Source organism: Dermacentor albipictus, chromosome 5 (assembly GCF_038994185.2).
Source record: "Dermacentor albipictus isolate Rhodes 1998 colony chromosome 5, USDA_Dalb.pri_finalv2, whole genome shotgun sequence".
NCBI classification, from domain to species: domain Eukaryota; kingdom Metazoa; phylum Arthropoda; class Arachnida; order Ixodida; family Ixodidae; genus Dermacentor; species Dermacentor albipictus.
In genome coordinates this window covers 52,618,359-52,637,495 of record NC_091825.1, presented here as the reverse complement: position 1 = coordinate 52,637,495, position 19,137 = coordinate 52,618,359, and the positions used below count along the sequence as shown (strand labels likewise).

At 45.5% G+C, this 19,137-nt stretch overlaps 1 protein-coding gene across 1 annotated transcript; it reads right to left on the bottom strand.

The window, feature by feature from the left end:
* Positions 1 to 9,700: 9,700 nt before the first annotated feature.
* LOC135899158 (juvenile hormone acid O-methyltransferase-like) lies at positions 9,701 to 18,449 on the bottom strand. Its single transcript, XM_065428416.1, has 3 exons — positions 17,863 to 18,449; positions 13,874 to 14,039; positions 9,701 to 9,928 (listed from the first exon to the last, which is right to left on the bottom strand). Exons 1-3 carry the CDS (start codon positions 18,400 to 18,402, stop codon positions 9,759 to 9,761), a joined length of 876 nt encoding a protein of 291 aa, XP_065284488.1. The 5' UTR covers positions 18,403 to 18,449; the 3' UTR covers positions 9,701 to 9,758.
* Positions 18,450 to 19,137: the final 688 nt, after the last annotated feature.

The window sequence follows — 19,137 nt, the reverse complement described above, 5'->3', positions numbered from 1 at the left end:
GCAACCTCCCGGCGCTGTTAAGAATGGCTGGCTGCAGTGCAAGATTGCCACCCGCTTACGACTATGACGGCCAACATACCGGGAGGCGTATTTGGAATATCCAGAAAGTACAACGCATGGCAACCGCAGCACCACGCTATTGGCTTACGAGCCTGCGGGACGCCGTGATGTCACTCCTAGCAACGGCGCCAAGCGATAACTCTCGTTCCCGGTGCACTCCTGTTGACTAGACCTGACTAGACTACACCGTGTTCCAGACGTCGCAGGCTTGCATGCGTCTAATTGTCGTACAAAAAGCCCTCACGTGACCTGATCCTAGGTGCCTACGGATAGGATCGTTTAGGGATTTTTGAGAAGGCATGATGGTGGCGCAGAGCGACGCCGTGCCGTGTTCGTTCTCGGCGTGATCGTTCTCTGGCTCGCGCGGACCGCGCGTTGTTCAAGTTTGCTTATGTGATCGTGCTTGCGTTGCTTGTGTGTTGGTGGTAGGTTCTGTGTTACTTGGCGGAAAGCCGCGAGTAGTAGTGATGCGGCAGTGCGACTTTCGCATCGGTGAGCTCTGGCAGTAAAGATTCTGCGTTGTGTGACTCGTGCTTCCTTCCTTGACAATTGAAATGTCGAACTGGCCTAGCGCCTCGGCAGCGAAGTTCTGCGAAACGCTATGTGGCGTCGCCGTGTCCGACTTTGCTTAACGGATATCGAGGGATGTGCTGCTCGCTAAAGGTCTTGTAAATGCGACTGCGTCGACCGCCCATGCACTGTTCAGCGCTGAATGTGTGTTAGGTGTGCTATGCTTGAAACGAGTGGTGCAGCCGTGCAGTGGGGGGTGGTGGAGGAGCAGAGTGGCTTAGGGGTCTCCATTTGCACGTTCACAGATATGCGCTCCAGTTTTGGTCTCATTAGCGGCTGTCGCGGGATTGTGGTGTGCTCCTTGCCTAGTATGAAGTTTACGATGCTAACACACAGCATGTTCACGTTTTTCCGTGCTATATGTTATTTGCATGACGACCGAGTTGAAAAAAATGCATATGTCTGTGTTGTTTGAATTTGTGTGTTGTAAATTACTTCCTATTGTGGAAGTTCTGGCAGTCTTATTACGCAAGGAGTACGAACGTAAACATATAAACATATTTCTGTGTGTCTGAAATTTTGAATTTCCCATAATAGCCTTTACGACTGATAAGCGGGCTACACAGCTTGTGTGAATCGGCTACCTTTTGTTGCGACGCTCTACCATGTGGTAGACTGATGCATGGTGCGCGTTTATTTCTGTACTGTTGTAAAAACCATTTGTTTATTCACCCAATACAAATGTACTGCTTCTTCGCCGCAGTACATTTTAGTTACGCGCTGAAGGATACTAAAAGTGGGAGGGGACCGCTATCACCCAGCATAGTATGTCCATTCAGGCGACCTGAGAGGCGGCGGTTGCGCGAGCGTATAATTAAAGAACTCTTTTTATGTTCAGTGACAGTTGCCCCTTTCCACTTTTAGTATGCTTCACCGCAGTACAGAAGTGTATTGCGAAAAAGGTAATTTTAAAAAGCTCAATTATGCAACGTTTCTTTCGTAGCTTGCTACACCGCAATACAGCGGTGTAGCATCGTGCAGTAAAGCATACTAAGAATGGAAAGGGCACATAGGTTTACTCATTATTTTCAATTGTGATATAATTTGCAAGTGCACCTGTCCTCTTGGTAAGCTTTATTGACTATTCTTTGTACATTACAAATTCATATTGCCGGGAAGCTTTCTAAGGCACATTCGCCATATTGTAATGCATTATTCACTTTCAATGCAGGTCACAATGCGGATTCATGCCTATGCTTCTGGCTGGACTGCACGTGCTCTTTGAGAATTGATTCATTGTTCATAAATGCACTGGTACTTACTCTAAACTGGAGGGCTGAAGTTGATACGGAAGCACAATTTTTATTAAGGGGACAAGATGTTGCCAAGGTGGTTGTAGCACAGTTTTTTTTCTTCCAGGTACCTTTTCTATTAGAAGCTTCCATTGCAGTGTTTCGAGCCTCTTCGAGCCAGCACATAGTGTGTATAAAAATCGGACGCCGATTCGGAACATCACCTATGCTCTCTGCAGTAAGCTGCGCACAGGATAAGTTCATGCCTATCTATAGAAAGAAATGTAGCATGACCAGACAACATAAAAGGGGGTGGGCTGCAGCAATACTAAGTGTTAAATGGTGCCTTATCCTTTCCGTTGAGTTTTCTGTTTTGTACTTTTTATTATGGATCCTCCACAGTAACCATTAGAGTGCCGAACAAGAGCTTGTTGGTCTCAGATCTCATGGTTGTTACTAACAAAACAGTGTGATAAACGAACAAGGGCTTGGAGGCATCCAGTCACCTTGCTTATCTCATGGTGTTGCTTCTTGAGCACCGTGAGCCTCCAGACCAACTAGGAAGGGAAATTTGTTGCAATCACTTCTGAACTGTATTGCAACCAAACGAACAGTCCTCTCAATAACAACTTTTGGATAGTAGAATGCTTGCACCCAGCAAAGTCTAAGGAAGCATTCACGATGTGCAAGTGGGCCTTTTGAAGCTGGCATCATTGCTGAAGGGGCTTTGCCTGTTGCCCTCTTTATGGATACACAAAGATGATTTCCTCTTTGAGAGGGATTGTTTCAGATGTCGTTACATGGCAACAATGCTGGATGTTTAGTAGCAGAGAAGCTTGTGTTTGCCCACTGTCAATAATATTGTTACGTAGGAAGACACCGACGAAAAGCTATTTACAAGTATATTTACAAGGCAATACGCCGCAGTTGGCCAAGAGGCAACAGCCCGCGCTAGCTTCCAATCCTCGTCATTGTCTTCTTACTGCTCGGCTCTTCGTCATTGGAAATACTATCCAGTAGCAATATGTTTCTTTTCCAGTGCCCCTGTGGAAGTGCCTACTTTTTGGACACAAAGTGCTCTCAATGCATGCATGCATTTTTAGCTTGTAAAGATCTATTACCCCTTGCCTCAAGCTGGTCCTTGTTGATGTCACCCAAGAAGGCATTGCGGAGTATGGCGATGCGGACTTACAAATCAGTGTTAATGCCAGTGAAACCAGATTAATAGAGCTGCCGTTTATTTCTGTCCATTCCATCTTCATCCAGTTACAATGAGCAGTGTTCTTTGTCCAAAGAGAAGGCATATGTAGTTGGTCGTGCATAGCCTGCGCACTAAGACTTGTTGGCATGTTATGATCTTAGCACAGTGTTTATATGTAAAAACCTTCTGTGTTGATGACTTCCTTCTCTTTATCATACTTCGCCTGATGGAGCCAGCAAGTGGGTCAACCAGATGTTCAACAGGCTTCCCACTAGTTTTCCCAGAGTCTCCTTTACCAGCGTGCTGCTCATAGATATCTGTTTTCTTGACCTTGCACTGCACTTCAACCATGGCTACACCTGCTAAACCTATAGCATGCGATCAGAAAAGTGCTATACATCATGTTGCTCCAAACTCGTGACATGTGCTACAAGGCCTTGGGAAACACCCTCAATTATTTACGCCCTCATCATACTGTGCGAAGCTTCGCATGATAAGTGCGAGAATTAACATCTGCTGGTTTTTCAGCGTTATTCCTATCCAGCTTGCTGAAAGCTATCCTGAGTGTTTCAAAAGCGAACTACCGCTGCTGGACAAGAAGTGCTTAAAACAAGGGTCGCCATAACCACATATGTCACACGAAATGAAGGAGGCCACTGAGTATACAGGCAGTTTACTTCATATACAACAATCTTGGTCCTCCCTTTGCTAGTGAGTGAACTCAACTTGCCCCGAATACATGGCCTGTGACAAACTATGAGCCAGATACTGTGTCCCCTGCAAAGCCGAAGATATGTACAACGTCCTGACACCCGCAGTGGCTTCTACACTGGGCAAACAGGTTACTATAAGAACGACCGCCTCTACTAATATGCTAATAGCATGAAAACGGGCAGAAATTTGGCTATTTATTGGGCCCAACTGCAGGTGCAAGCCACTCTTCCACCAGATGTGTGTTGTTCACAGGAATTGGAGCTATACAAATGCAGACAAAAACAATGATGTTTGAAAGTAGTAGAGTTGAACTATATTCTGCACAAACAGTGCTACTTGTAGCGCTGGTACCTTATAGCTACAATTCATGGCTGTCCCACCATGCAAAGGCACTATCCTTGAATTATTAACTTCTAGTTATAGTTATGGGGGCCATATATTGCAAGTACATATCCACATTGTGTGCAATATGGTTAAATGATGTGAACTATGATAGCCATTGCTAACCTGAGATGCAACAAAAGAACTAGTATAGGCAACAAATTGTAATTCAAGAAGACAACCCGTGCACAGGATAAGTGACAGACTTCCTTTTATTGAACAAAAGTCATATGTGTCACATGTCACCAGCAGTGGGTAGCAAACTTGCAAGCTTGGGTGACAGAGGCAAAACTTAGAAAAATGCTACACTCATACTCAAATGTAAAAAGGCCTATGACACAAAAAAACTACATTATATTCTACTGAATGAAAGGGCAAGACTCCTTCCAGAAACACTTTATGGCACCACATAATTGACATGGTGTAAAAGATGTTAACATGCCCTCCCCATAAAAAACAGAAACACTGAAAACATGCTTTAAAAGGCAATGTGCAGCGTCTGAAAGCAAGAAAAAACAACCCAAAAAGGTTTCGTTAAGTATTTCGATGATTAAAATTGTCAAACTGTCTTGTCACTTCTTAATGGATCTGCACTGTGTACTAGGGTGTTCTGATATGGCAGTTTCAGCAAGTGTATTGGAAAGCAGTGTTCGCAGTCTGTGTTCAATATGTCGAATTTAAAGAGGGTCAGGCTGCCTTTCAAAGATGTACATTTTAGTTCATAAAACAGAAAAAGGCAAGCAAAATTGCTGTGCTTTAGAAATTCACTTAAAGCAGTGCTCTTAAATTAAAGTATTAGCTTGCACAATGCCATTATAACAGCTTTCCACCTATAACATTTTTTATCACAGTTGTAAACAGATGGGAATTTCTTTCTGAACGGGACTTTTTAAACTATATTTAAAAGGCGAACCAAATACATCATAAAAGTGCATTTCCCATCTGCAACAACTTCAATGTACTTGAAATTCAGCATATTGGGACATGGAGGAAGCCATAAAAATGCAATAACGGCCCGAAAGAGTTCTCTGCAATTAAGTGAAGAAATTGGCACATACCTGCAACATTTATTGATATCTAGAGTGAACTTTAACATCCAACACAATATAGGCTCTTTCGGGACTGTTTATAACGTTTTGTGCCAGCGCACATACGTTAAAACACTATTCAGTGCTTTCACGCCGTGTCGATGTATGCCGAATTGCATTAACAGGACGTGAGCAGCACAGTAATCGCAAGGGCGTTTTGTTTCCTCTTGAGGGCATCGCGCTGCGTATCATTAGTAGTAGTGGCGGAATACTACTCCATCTCAGAGGTTCCGATCTTGTCGGCATGGGTTTCGCACAGCGATCCTCGCAGCGTAAACTGTCGCACCGGCGTAGGTCCCGATTTCTATCAATCGGCAGGGCGGAGAGGGCGCTTCGATGGATGAGACGGAAAGTCCCGTCACCCTCGGCTCGCGACCGCGCCAGCACACAGTTACGCCAGTTTCACGTAGCCGCGTCTGCGTGCCAGCCACGACAAAACATTGGCCACGGCGTTGGCCACGACCCACAACAAGCTACGCGAAACCGCTGGTGATGAGAGTACGTTGTTAAGCGTGACGCCACGGCGCGTCCCCGCAGCCGGCAGCCAACAGCGTGGCGCTGCGGTTGCCATGCGTTGTCCCTTCTGGATGTTCCAAATACGCTACCGGGAGCTTCGCCGCCAACTTCTAGCCACAGCGTGACTAATACCCCAGTCACACGAGCATGCCAAAGGTGCTTTGAAGTTAAGGAGCATTGAGCTTTCAAAGGGACAATAGTTCAAGGGATATGTGTCGGTGCTACACGGTCTCCAGATGGTCTCCGTTGAAGATTTTAACAGAAACCGCAACGTATCCTTAGCGCTGCAATCGCCTCGAAAGTATAATAAAAAATATGACCCAAATGCGTCTTATAATAAATTTGTCATATCTTCTTCAGCAATATTTATTTTTCCTAATACACAGAAACATCAAAACAAAATGCACGCGTATTAAAGGCATTACTTTACCAAATACAGATGTATTTATTGTAATGATGGCCACAATGTGTACCGCTTCGCACACCGCATGTTGGCGTCGATCATTCGTTGCTGCCCTTGCAAAACAATAGTGACGAGAAAAGCAGACGCGCAGAAAAAAGCCCAGGAGGCACTGGGATGCCTAGCAGCCTCTAATCAAAGAACCAAATCGCACATGGCACCCGTGTTGTGTCGATGTTGCTACTGACGACAGGCCGTACCAGCGCTGCTGTACCGGCGCCTCGATGATGGAGATTGCGGGTGTCCCAAAAGTGTTTAGTACTTTAGCAACAGTATTCAGTACTTATAAGCTGGTTCTGAAGTGGTAAAAATTGAACTGCCATATCTTTAGAGATTTTTTTAGAGAATACTCTCGAGCCTAAACGCCCTCTAGGCTCGAGAGTATTCCCTTGAGGTTTCAAATGACGAACGCGCACTCCTTTGACTCAAAGCTCCCTTCCAGTAGGGCTCCTTCACTGTGCCTATGTGACAGTGCGCATTCTCCTTTGAAGTGAAGGATTTTCGGTTCCAAGGACTTTGAAAGTGCCCGTGTGACTGGGGTATAAATCGACTTTGTGACGGAATGAGTTCGGCGGGCCAACTATTGTTCCCAAACTCCCCAACGCGCTACCCAGAACGGCTCCAAGTTCTACGGGGCCCCTCTGACGTCGGCTCCGGGCATTGGAACGTGTGTGTCTTTGTGTGCGTAGGCCGTCCTGCGGGAGGCGGCTAGTTTTGCGATGACGAAACGAACATTCGCTGCCTTGTATCGCCGGCGGACCGAGTGTTTAAAAACTGCTGTTGTGCGGATGCTCGACACACTTCTCTTGAGCAGTCATGTTGGACTGACACTCTCTCTCAAGCAGTCATGTTAGACTGATTTACTTTCTCAAACAGTCATGTTAGACTTATATAAATATTGTAAATATACCCATGTTCCTCGTTCTGGACGAGAAGCAGTCCTTCCCTTCATCAACGTCCTCAGCGTGGATAAATTGGACGATGGCATGGGCCAGCTACCTTCTAATTTATGCCCGACTCCAATCTTGACAACGGATCACGAGCGACGGGATTGAGCCCCCAATCCTGACAGCGTATGGTGCTTTTATGCAGCTTTGAAACTGTGTGCCATGCGTCAGTTGTCCGCATGGACAAACACGCATGGCGCTTACTTCTCAGATATAATATCAAAACCATACCTTAGAGCACCTTGAATTACATATTTAACATTTTGTCAGCAACTGTTGTCAGGTCTAGTAGTAGTGTTTCTTTTATTGAAGAGACCCCAAACGAAGTATGCTTTCTACGGCGCCTTTTCCTTCTCCCGCGATGCTCCCATGTATACGATATACAAGCCGCCACGAGTCAAGAATGGCAAAGATTTTATTCACTTTTCCTCACGGCATTGCTCTTATGCCTGCTTTATCTCCTTTTTCTACCATTCTGTTTGCCCTCCTGGCTGTTTGCGCTTGAGTACAAAGGAAAGCGCTGCAGCTTCTGCAATGCTTTTGCGGCAGCCTAGGAGTAATTACGGCCTGTCCAGAGGCACTGTGTGGATGGTCAGGCAGTTTCAGAGAGCATTGTGGCAACATTGAGGCACTCTAGAAGGAGTTGTCGCAACGCGCACAGCGTTTTTGTGGAAACATATCATAGACTCCCCTCCGCGCCTGTACCATATACATTGCACATGTTCTCAACCATCTTCGTACGCGGCGTGCAACACAGCAATGGCAGCAGCAGCAGTTGAAAAGTCGAAGAAAGACGCAAAGAAAGCTTCACTTTAAAACATGAGGGAAAGCTGCACTCCCTTTCAATCGCAGACAAAGATAAAGTTCGCTGCAAGCTGTAAGACGAATCAGTTCTGCTAGAGGAGTCGGAGGAGTAAACATTCACGAAAAATAGGCGTGACCCTGGCGGTTCTTAGATTGGTGGTTGCAGCTTCCGAGTCTTCCTGAGCAAACTGATAGTGGTGCTGCTGTGCGAGATTACATTGAAGTGGGTACTGCACTGAACGGAGCAGCCAATCGAGACCCGGCGTTTTGCGCAGCGTCGGCATTCCCACTTCAATACCACGCAACGGATGATGTACTTAAGTACACTTGTGCTTTGTACATTCACATGCACATGAATAATAATTAAAATTAAATTCTGGTGTTTAACATCCCTAAGCTGTACAGCGCCTTATGCGGATCGCAGTAAGGAAAGGCTCCAGATTAATTTTGACCACCTGGGGTTTCTTACCGTGCTTTATGGTTCTGCATATTGGTCCTTCATCTCAATTTGGACGCCGCCATATGGTACGGCTCCACTAATCCGCCGTGACGAGTATGGCTGATAGCTCTAGACGAAGTTCTTCTTGTACGTTATTTAAAGCTACGGCGTAAATGTAGCTCAAATGCGTACTTTCACGCCAATGCTATGCAAATTTTTGTCCGAAGACCAGTCGTTTAGGCGTAGTATAATTTTGGTACACTGAAGATGTGCATCGTCTGTGTTAAAATGTTCGCTTTCGAAGGGCAATACATATTTGTGGCCGTTGGCCTACCGAATAGGCACACTGTTACAATATCACTACCTCCTGACTTAAGGGAGCCATACACTCGGCAATAACGCTACGTTGTTGTGCCTGTAAAACGGGGACGCTTAAACTTTTTAGGTACAGTTCGTAGATGCTGTCACTTCAAAAATAAGCAATATGTCGTAATTACGGCGGCAGCAGTTGATGTACAAGCAGAGAGAACAGGTCTCATGAATGTTTTCTCCCAAGCAGCGCCCACTTCGAAGGTTCTGCAGATGGGAGGGTCATTCGCCGTGACGTCACGTCTGCGAACAGAGAGAGGTCTGTACTGTCCACACCCGTGGCGCTGCTTCTCACCCAGGGTGCTTTCAACGTCCTCTCCAAGACACCAGGTTTGGGAAAGGTCTTTGCACGGTAATTCCAATTCGAACAGCCCCGCGACCCCCTCCTTTAGAATAATTTCATAACAAAGAAAAACAAAAATCAACGTTGTGCTTCATCATACAGAAGCGTTGGAGCGAAGCCTGCTGATGCCTAACTCTTGCGTTGTGTTATGCAATGAAAAGCTCAAACGTAGGGATAAATGAAACCAGAGCTATTGTGTTAGTGAATTACTGATAGCGTATGTGTTGATGTGTACCTGTGCGTTCCGTTTTTGCTTTTATCTCGCCCACATTCTTTCAGACGTCACAACTTCACCTTGCGTCACACGCTAGGCCAGTCATTATAAGCTAATCTCTCCTCATACGATTAAAATTCTTGTCTCTATCTCTGTAGACAAAGACATGACATAGACACAAGACCAGAGAACAGATATATGTACGTGGTTTCTTCTCGCTGCTACATCTTTCTCCTAATATTAGGCTATAGCTGCTACTCATCTTGTCATATATATACCAGCGATCCTTATACGTTTTGTAAATTGCTAATGAATCCTTGTGGGTGATGAGGGAGAAAGAACAGAACAATATAAACGCAAGTAAACATTATTTATAAGCTGCAATTTTTCAGCTGATGTTGTGCTTCATGAACAGTCCATTCACGTAGACGGCGATTGCGCATGAACGCAGCACCACGTTATCTTCATGGCGAACGCTCCAGGCCCTTGTCCCGAGCGGTGATCAAGGATGCGCGTCCAGTCCTTCTTGAAGTCGGTGATATCCGAGGATGGAACGCTCTTGAATAATTCGAACGCGTCAAAAAAGGCGTCTGCAAAAAAAATTATCAGCATTAGTAATTGCTAGGGACATTGCGGTAGCCAAAATTCGCCATAGCAACGGCTATACGGACCTGCCGATGTGACGTGCCGGTCACCGTCGTCACAGACTCGCCGGCAGTCTTTCGCCATTTTCGCACAAGAAGCATTAGCAACAATGCACTCAACATCATCAATAACTAAGACATCCCTGAAAAGTACATTGCCTGGACTCCGGGACACGAATGCCGGGGTGGGGGGGGGGGGGGAACCAAGCGGCTCGCGCAGCCACCCGAGAAGATGTACGCCTTACAACCCCAGCAGAACATCGTCCACCGTCAGAGCAAGACGAAACGATACAAATAAAACACTACAACGTTCTAGAACATTAAAAGAAGAACAGGAGGGAATACCTGACAACACACATCCAGCTCAGCAGAGAAGAAGCCGTCATAATAGGCCGACTTCAGGTGGAAAATTACCATCACGGCACTCTACTACACGAAATGTACCCCTCAACATTTACAAGACGCTGCTAATTCTGCAATACACCAAACGCCCTTTACCACGTGGTCTAGGAATGCAAAGAATCCGCGGAAAACGCGTATCCAAGCAGCAACAGAAGACCAGGGGGAGGCACTGCTGACGAGCCCAAAACCTGAGGACCAACTTCGGCTGGTGAACACATCCACGCTATCAGCACAGGGCCACGGCTACCTGGAATAGGGTGGCCACCCACCTTCGGGCATGAAAAGCTTGGTCTCCGAAATAATGTTTATTCACTCATTCACAGTGCACAGCAAACCACGAATGCACCTCGTCACGGAAGGCAGTGTAAGCGTCTCTGCTAGTTAAAGATTCTTTGAGCTTAAAAATAAATGCAATAGGCGAGGTAATTATTTCCCTCTTAATCAAGTATATTCAAACAAAATGATTAAGCGTTTTGAAATGGTGCGTTACACGCTGCCTTTACCTTAGTGAAAACGCTTCAAAATTTACTAAACACGTGCGTTCTGTCGGCCTATATTGGTCGCAGAAAAAAAAACAAGAATTAAGTGCATTTTGCGATAAAATACCTTTGAGGTCTGCGCGGAGTTGAGTCGATAGATTATCAATAAAATCAAGGGAAATATTATTCTGTCGATTACAAACCAAAGGGCTAGGCAAGGGCTAAAAAAAACTTCTGCGGATCCATCGCACATATTGGCATGTGGGGGAAGCAAAGCGTTAGCAATGCAATTAAATAAATGCTATGCACCTAAGCGCGACACTTAATATTGTGTTTACGTTTGTCCTCGGCAAAGCGTGTCCTTATGCAATGTTTGCGTTTAGCCACCTCAAAGGATACAACATAATAACCATGGAATCTTTATGTTCGTACAACACACCGCTCGCAAGCAATGCCGCAATTCAAGCACCAAATCAGTACACTGGGAGACATCTGCGCAGCGATCATCACGAGGACGAATGCGATGTGTGATGCTTCTCGAGGGAGGCATGGTAACGACATGTGTAGGCCCAGAGAAGGGCGACACATATGTGGCAACATTTAAGTATTCTGTATCTCTAGTGCCACAGCGGCACATACCCATTTTGGAGGACTGACCAAGAACGGGAACATACCGAGGTGGCATATAGAGTAAGGCCCAACCAAAGAAAAAAAATCAAGTAAGTGAAATGATAGTTTAAATAAATTGCGCTATTTCTTTTAAAGGTGTAGCGTTGCTTCATGTTAGAGATACCGATGAGCCGACATCATATGTTTACGTTTTATGTAGGAATCCTTTTTCTTTTTTTCTGAGGACAGAGGCACGTTTACTGGCACTTCTTCGTCGGTCAGCCATGCAGGGGTTACATAAGCCCGTTCGCTAGTACTTGCGTACGATGCACATATGAGTTTCGCATGTCTATTCACAAGTATATCCGCCGATATGCCGGCCCACCCAGCAGCAGCCAGCAGAATCTGCCACGCCTAGTCCAGGAAGGAACGTATCCACTTGAAGAGCTCAAAGCCTCCGTATACTTGACAGCCACCATAATGCTGAAGTAGAAGATGACAGCCACTACTGCGTGAGATAAAGATACTTGGCAGGAGTGGTGATACGTTAGCAAGAGAACTTTTGGAGGTATATGACATAAAAGAGAGAGGCACGAGTTGTATTAGTGATGCGTCTGTTTTTCTGTTTGAAAACGAGTTACAACCTTTAAAAACATCACGGTAATCGCTCTAGGCAGCACTGATGTACGCATGCGCACTTGTTCATTCTCCCTGCCCTGCTGTAAGAATAAAATCAGTTGAAGTTCAGCGCTCAATCTGTCGTTTCGTACTCTCCCTCTCAAGTCTTTATTTTTCCTTTTTTGGCGCAACAATGTATTCATTAAATGCTAAAGTAGTTTGAGTGTAAAGTGCATAAATACAGTCAATTAATATTTATAAAGGGATACGTTACATAACTTTGTCATGTTGTACATGATAGAACGTTATTATGCTACAGTGTTCGGTGCTATACTACAAACAGTAAGAGTTAAGTGCCAAGAAACACTAAGAAACAAAATTATAGGGAGTGACAGTGTCACCCTAGTGTAACAAAAAAAAAACAAAAGAAATACAAGCGAGCATTCTGTTACTCATCTTCTCATTAGGATGGATAGTTGGGCGTGTTGGTTAAGCATGATTTCTGAAGTGAAGGCGCTAAAATGACGGAGGACAAAGAAGAAACACACACACACAGGGCGCCCTGTGTGTGTGTGTGTGTGTGTGTTTCTTCTTTGTCCTCCGTCATTTTAGCGCCTTCACTTCAGAAATCATCTTCTTAAGTTTTGTTCTATTGCCTTGGAGTTCATTGACCAACACTGGTAATAGTGTGTTTTAACATTTTCTTACGAAGGCTAAGACCGCAAAATATAACGTTTGAAATGTTCCTCTTGCGTCACTTGCGTATTTGATCCCCTGAAGATCTTCCTCGTACCTTTTTCCCGACTTTACTGAATACGCCCCGTGTATGGACACAAGGTCGTAGTTAACGAAATAACATTTCGTGAGCGAGGATCATTCAGCACCAGCGATACAGCGGACTGCTCTTCGCATAGTGGCTCGATGCAGCTGGCAAGAATATTATAAAAAGGTAGACGAAGAAGAGATGATGGAATGGTCGAACCAAACTCGACGAAGGCAGTTCTGCATATTATGATGGCAAGTTGTCTTTGTTGCGCATATTCACAAGTTGTGCGAGAAAAGCCCGGACGGTATTTTCAGAATAAAGAAGACTGTCTATTAGTGAACAGGAGACAAGCGATACGCATCCCCATGCGCGCTACATGGTCGTTTTTTTTCTTTTTCTTTTTTTATCCACAGCTCTACTTGGTTCAAATGACAACGCCAGTACGTGTCGTGTCGTTTGGCAGGAATGGGGGAAAGCCACACCGGATGGTGAAAATAACACCCAATCGGGGAAAACAGGCGCAGGTGCACACAGCGCACCCACTGTTTCCAGATACGTTTTCGGCTTGACACGTAGGCGCAGTTCGCCGGCGCATGTTCTTCCTTTCCTTTATCGGTTGTTCATTGGTGCTGTGTGCGAGTTAGCACATGTGCACGAACCAACAAGCTGAAGCAGCTGTTTGATTAAAGAGAGCATAAGCTAACGGTACATAATTAGCGCATTTTGCGCTTATTAGCGGCATCTGTAGGTTTTCCTAATCCGCAAGACGTAAAGAACTGCTCATGCTTCAGCCACAGTCTCTGCTTATGAGCTATCACGTGATCTTAATCACTGTTTGAGTAAAAACGTCCATTATTCTGGCCGATACCTCCAACATGCAATGCATATGTGAGTGTAGAAATCGTGAAACGTAACTTTTCGCACCTGTAGAAAATATAAGTAGCACCAAAACGATCACGTATACAAAGAAATCATTCTTCGACAAGTGTTTCATACGTAACGCTCTTTGACACTTACCGACACAACTTTTGACGTCAGGAAACGGCCATTCTGTTTCGTAAACGTAGCATTCAAGGCAAGTCAGCCCGGCTTCGGCGACCACAGATCGCATTTCCGTTTCGGCGGCAGACGTGTTCTTGTCGAAGTCAAACTTGAATTGATTTGAGTACACTAACCTCGGGTCCTGAAAAACAGTTATGCATTGTCAGAATTCTCTGAAATGTTTGAACGCACTCGACAGTGATAAAAATCGAGACAGTAGATCCGGGGGAGCGCAAGGAGTTCCGCGCAAATAGGAATAGATAAATCGCACTGACTGATATCACACGTCTGCAGCCCTGCCGGGAAGCCAGTTTCTTTACGTGTTTCACTAGGTATAGACGAGACGTGCTAGCCGCATGGCTCTGATAACATGAAATCTTTGAACACCCTGCAAAGTGAAGCACGTGTCTTTTTACTGCAATGACTGATTTTCTTTCACACATCTGTTGGCGTATAAGCCAACAGTCGTTTAATCACCGTAAAAGTATATCCCTTATCGCTGCGCAGAAGTCGCATGGTAGAAGTGCATGCTCGTGTGTCTGAGAGCGTAAGCGCTTTGTGTTATCTAAGGTCGTTTGGCGGTCGTCGGCTCTGCGCCACACAAGCATTAAGAGGAAGCTTTAGCTCGGGCCCAACTCCACCGCGGCCTATTCAAATACATGTAAAACGCAAAAACGTTTTTGTGAGATAACCCCTGCACTAATTTTAATGATTTTTGTTACATTTGAGAGAAAAATTTCTATTCTAGTGACTGTTGGAAGCGGAATTTCGATTTAGGGCTTGAATTTTGTTAAAAAAATTTTCAAAAATTGGAAAGTCTGTAAAAAATAGAAACACGAAGTTTACAGATTCATAGCTCTGCATCAAGAACAGATATCGCGGTTCTGTAAACGGCATCCATTAAATCATTCAAAGCGGATAAATCCGATGTGTCATATTACAACTTACGTGAATTTGTTACATTGGTTACAAGGGTTCTGCAAAAGGTGTATTTCCATGTTATTAAATTGTTTTTGTATTCATGTGTAACATACCAATTTTGTCCGCCGTAGATGTACTATGTACAGATGTACATAGTACATCTGTACATAGTACATCTGTACATAGTACATGTACATCTACATAGTACATGTACATGTACATGTACAGATGTACAGAATTATATTATAATTTTTTGTTGTTGAGGTACAGAGTTGTAAACTTGATTCGTTTTTGAAAATGTTCAATTTTTGCCAATTTTTATTAAAAATTTACGATCTAACTCAACAATTCGAAACCAGCAGTCACTGGATTTTAAGCTTTTCTTTTGAAGGCAACAAACCTTGTCAAGTTTGGTGCTTTGGTTGCCGAGAAAAGCGAATTCTCCTTTTACATATATTTAGATAGGCGCACCCGAGCTAAAGCTTCCTCTTAAATTAAAGGACATACGCGCGATAGCATTGTTGGGATCAGCACGCTGGGACTGCTCTATCAGTGGGTATTTTATAGCAGTGACCCCCCGAGAAAGACGCCTTTTTTCACTTTCAATTAGTTGCTGGCCGTCTCAGCAACTAATTTCTCCTGACTGGCGCTTCTTTTTTGCGCTTTCTCAAAACTCTCGCTATTCATACGAATGCAGCTCCCTGGCCGGTGTGTACAATACCTCAAATCAGTTGAAGGTTTGACGGCAAATCGTCCGGTAGGGATGAAACATTGCGAAGGGTAGTAAAAACCCAGCTGACTATGCCAACCAAAGTATAGACGTAAGAGAAAAAGGCGCTTCGGCTCCCACGCGGTGGCCTTGCTCACATCTGTGAGCGGACATCTTTTCGTTTTCAGTCGTGGGCAAGGTCCTCGTACGGGATCCGAAACATTCTTTTGTGTTCGATATATCCGGGTTTTTTCTACCCTTCACAATACCTCTTAAAGTTCATCGTGCGCGCTCCGAGCCGTGACGCCACGTCAGACGACGAAGCCGATCCCTCGATCATCTTGTTTCCTAAGCAAGCTTTTCAACGAGTTGCACGCCGCTTACCGTCAAGCGCGACGTCAAGCTTCGGAGGGTGCGCGTTCCATTTTATGTAGGGTTCGTTGGGTCTGGCTGACTGTATACGAGTGGCGTAATGTGTTACAAGTGGTTCATAGTCGGTAGCCAAGGAGGCAACTGATTTCCATTTTCCATAATCCAAGCGGTGCATCCCGTCCCTTCTTACGGCATGGATATCATATTTTTACTACTAGAGAAATGAGAGAAATGCTCAGCTTCGCGATCAAGCAATGCAGCCATGAATGATGCACCTTGCTCCCGACTGCAGTTCAGCAAGCGAAACGTTAGCAATAGGTGTGCGCTGAATGCGAACCACCACGGTTGCACAGCGGCGCTGTGTACGCATTCCCTCGGTTGCGTTGCCTCGATTTCTGCTAAAGCCGTGGAGCGTCGGCCGTCTTCGCCATGCGGGATTCGAACGACGGCACATTGTGTTCAAACAGCGTACTCAACTTCTCGTCGTGTTTTCGTCTCTTACTCATTTTTTTTTCGAACTCCTTAACGCTTACAATGAGTGGTACCTCACTTTGCCACGCGACGTTTGCTTGGTAGCGTACATTGAACGCGCATTGAACTAGAACGCACTAGCAAGGTGAACATTTGTACCCATTCCTTTGACCATGTCAATGTACGTAGTTCGTTCCTTTCGTAAATTACTCCTTTAGAGAAATTACTTGACAATACCTTAACGGCTACATAAGGGGAACGTTCAAACATTACCTGAGCGCATTTCTGTGCGAAAGAAAAACAACAAGGAAAAGTGGACCTTGAATGTATGTTCTACCTTCTTTTTCTCCAGGGATCGGTCGGAAAGCAGATACTGCTTTTACCGCATCCGACTGTGGCTACTTGCGGCATCATTCCTATGTCACATAACATATTTAGAAAGAAATTCTTGTAGCTTATTATCTGCTCAGGTAATAGCAAGAACATACATCTTACAACTGTGGTCTGAATATGGGGTCTTACTTACTGCATTGCTTTCTTACTACGAGAGAGAGAGAACGACTTTATTGAATATGCCTGCGGAGTCGGTTAGGCTACCTCCACGCAGGGAGGACGAGCTTTTACCGCGACGCGGCCACAACGTCAGTCTCGTGCGTTGTGCTCCTCGAGGTCTTGGTTCCTCGCTACTTCCGCGGGTCCGAGAGGGCCCCCGCCCCCTTCCTGGGGCTGCTGCCCCCCTTCTCCTCGGTTTCGCGCGGTCGCTGCCTCTCTAGAGCAGCCGAGACCTGCTGGACGGCCTTAAGTTGTGTCTCTTACTACGAGGAGGGCGCACCGTATTTAAGGTAAGAAATACATGCATATAACGAGATGGTTCGGCTAGTTTCAGCAATGAGTACTTTGATTTTGTCGACACTGATTTCAAGGCCCAATAGTATTGCTGAATTCCCTTACAGAGGCAAATATCCTGTATGCTTAGCCTCATCCATCGTCAACCCCGAACGCTAGGCTTGCTGACATTTTCAAAGTCAACGCACCTGAAAAGACGCTTATAGACACTCTGTGTCTACTAGTCTGCGAGTGAACAATCTCTCGTTCGCCTTCCCCTATTGTTTTGTTTAATCCTCATCCCCTCTCCCTCGTGTAGGGTAAGAAACCGGATGCCCGTCTGGTTAACCCTCATGCCTTTACTTGCTCCATTCTCACACTCTCTCTCTCTCTCTCAATATGGACGGAGTCTTCAATACTAAGATGGGTGTACGTCGGCTTGATGAGCGTTCGAGCGAACAATGTACTCAAATTCAACAACCCTATAAATTTTTGTTAGTTCCCCATGAAAATCAGGCATATTTGCGCGGGAACGAGCACTCGTTATTTTGACCTAAAATGCAGTAAGCACCATAGCATAAAGGCCATTTTAATTTGCAAATACTGCGCATGCGTGAGTACAGTGATTCTGAAGTGGCGCACGCATACGAAGTCGTCTGATACTCACGGGAGTCGCATCTCTCCAGCGTTCCATCAGGTGCGTTTGGAGCCAAGCATCCACTGGCTCACAGGCGAGTGCGGACTTCAAGAGGCACTCTCCGGATTTCGGTGTCAGCAGCCGCGCGATATCTCTGAAGGATTTAGGCTGATCTTTGACGTAATGGAAGCACAGGAGCGAATAGACGCGATCAAAGTGACCGTACGCGTTCAGCAGCTCCGCGACGTCAGTGCCGCCGAAGTCGAACACACGGTACTCTACGTTCTCGTGCGCGGAGTTTCTCTTCGCGAAGTCGATCATCGAAGGCGATTTGTCAATGGCCAGAATCGTTTTGCACGGCGAAGACACGGGAACGAGGTAGTCTGTCGTGAAGGTCCCCGGCCCGCACCCTATGTCCAAGTGTCGATGGCCGTCGCGTGGCTTTACGTGGAACCGTATTCTGTTCAGGGCTTCGATGTCTTCCTTTATCGTGTGGCGTTCAAAGTAGTTGTAGCCTTCCACATCCAAAACTGACTGAGAGTCGGTTTTCTGAGCGGACGGCGCAGGCATTGCGATCCTTGTCTCACAGAGCCGGTTTTTCAAGCTGTCTGCGACCGTACCACGCAGGAAATGGTGCCGCGAGGACTTTTTTGCCGCCTTATATACAGGATATCGGATGTGTCAGCGTGAGATAAGATATCTCAGGCAGTCCATCCTAGCGTAAACAACTTCTCAACAGAATTCCCAGTGCCTGCACAGATGGCAAAAAGGAAAATAGAACAGAATTCGCCTAGGCCTCGACTCTTATCTGGAGTAATTGGTGATAAGAAGTCTTCTGTGGCTACATCGAAAGGGACTTCGGTGTGGTGGATATATAAAAAAGCTTTGCTTACAATAAAGGATCAACCTGGTGTGTGTGTTTTCTTTTTGAGACATTTGTTTATTGAGCCCAATAACTGCGACAAGTACGGCATGCGAGGAGCTAGTCGCAGGCAATTGTCGGCAGCGCCTTCATTTTGTTTTCTGTTTTGGTTTGTAAATAAATATTTTACAAGGCAGTCACCTACAAGAAATCACGTCCCACTATCGGAAAGGCAGAACCAAATTCCCGCTTCCACACGCCAAACTCGAACGCGCGCAGGCGGCCGCGTTTCGAATGCTACAAACGGTCTCGTATCCGTCACGAGGCCTACTAAGTCACTATAACTCAGAAATCCCGGCAAATTGCCCAGACTGCCCAGAACTTTATTGCTCACTCTCGCACATGCTATGGCTATGTACCGCGTTACCAAAGGGCCCTCTCTC

Coding starts and splice junctions, on each gene's coding strand:
- LOC135899158 (XM_065428416.1), bottom strand. CDS start 18,402: ATGCCTGCGCCGTCCGCTCAGAAAACCGACTCTCAGTCAGTTTTGGAT. Junction 14,040..17,862: donor GCTGGAGAGATGCGACTCCC/GTGAGTATCAGA, acceptor ACTGTTTTTCAG/GACCCGAGGTTAGTGTACTC. Junction 9,929..13,873: donor TGACGTCAAAAGTTGTGTCG/GTAAGTGTCAAA, acceptor TTTTTTTTGCAG/ACGCCTTTTTTGACGCGTTC.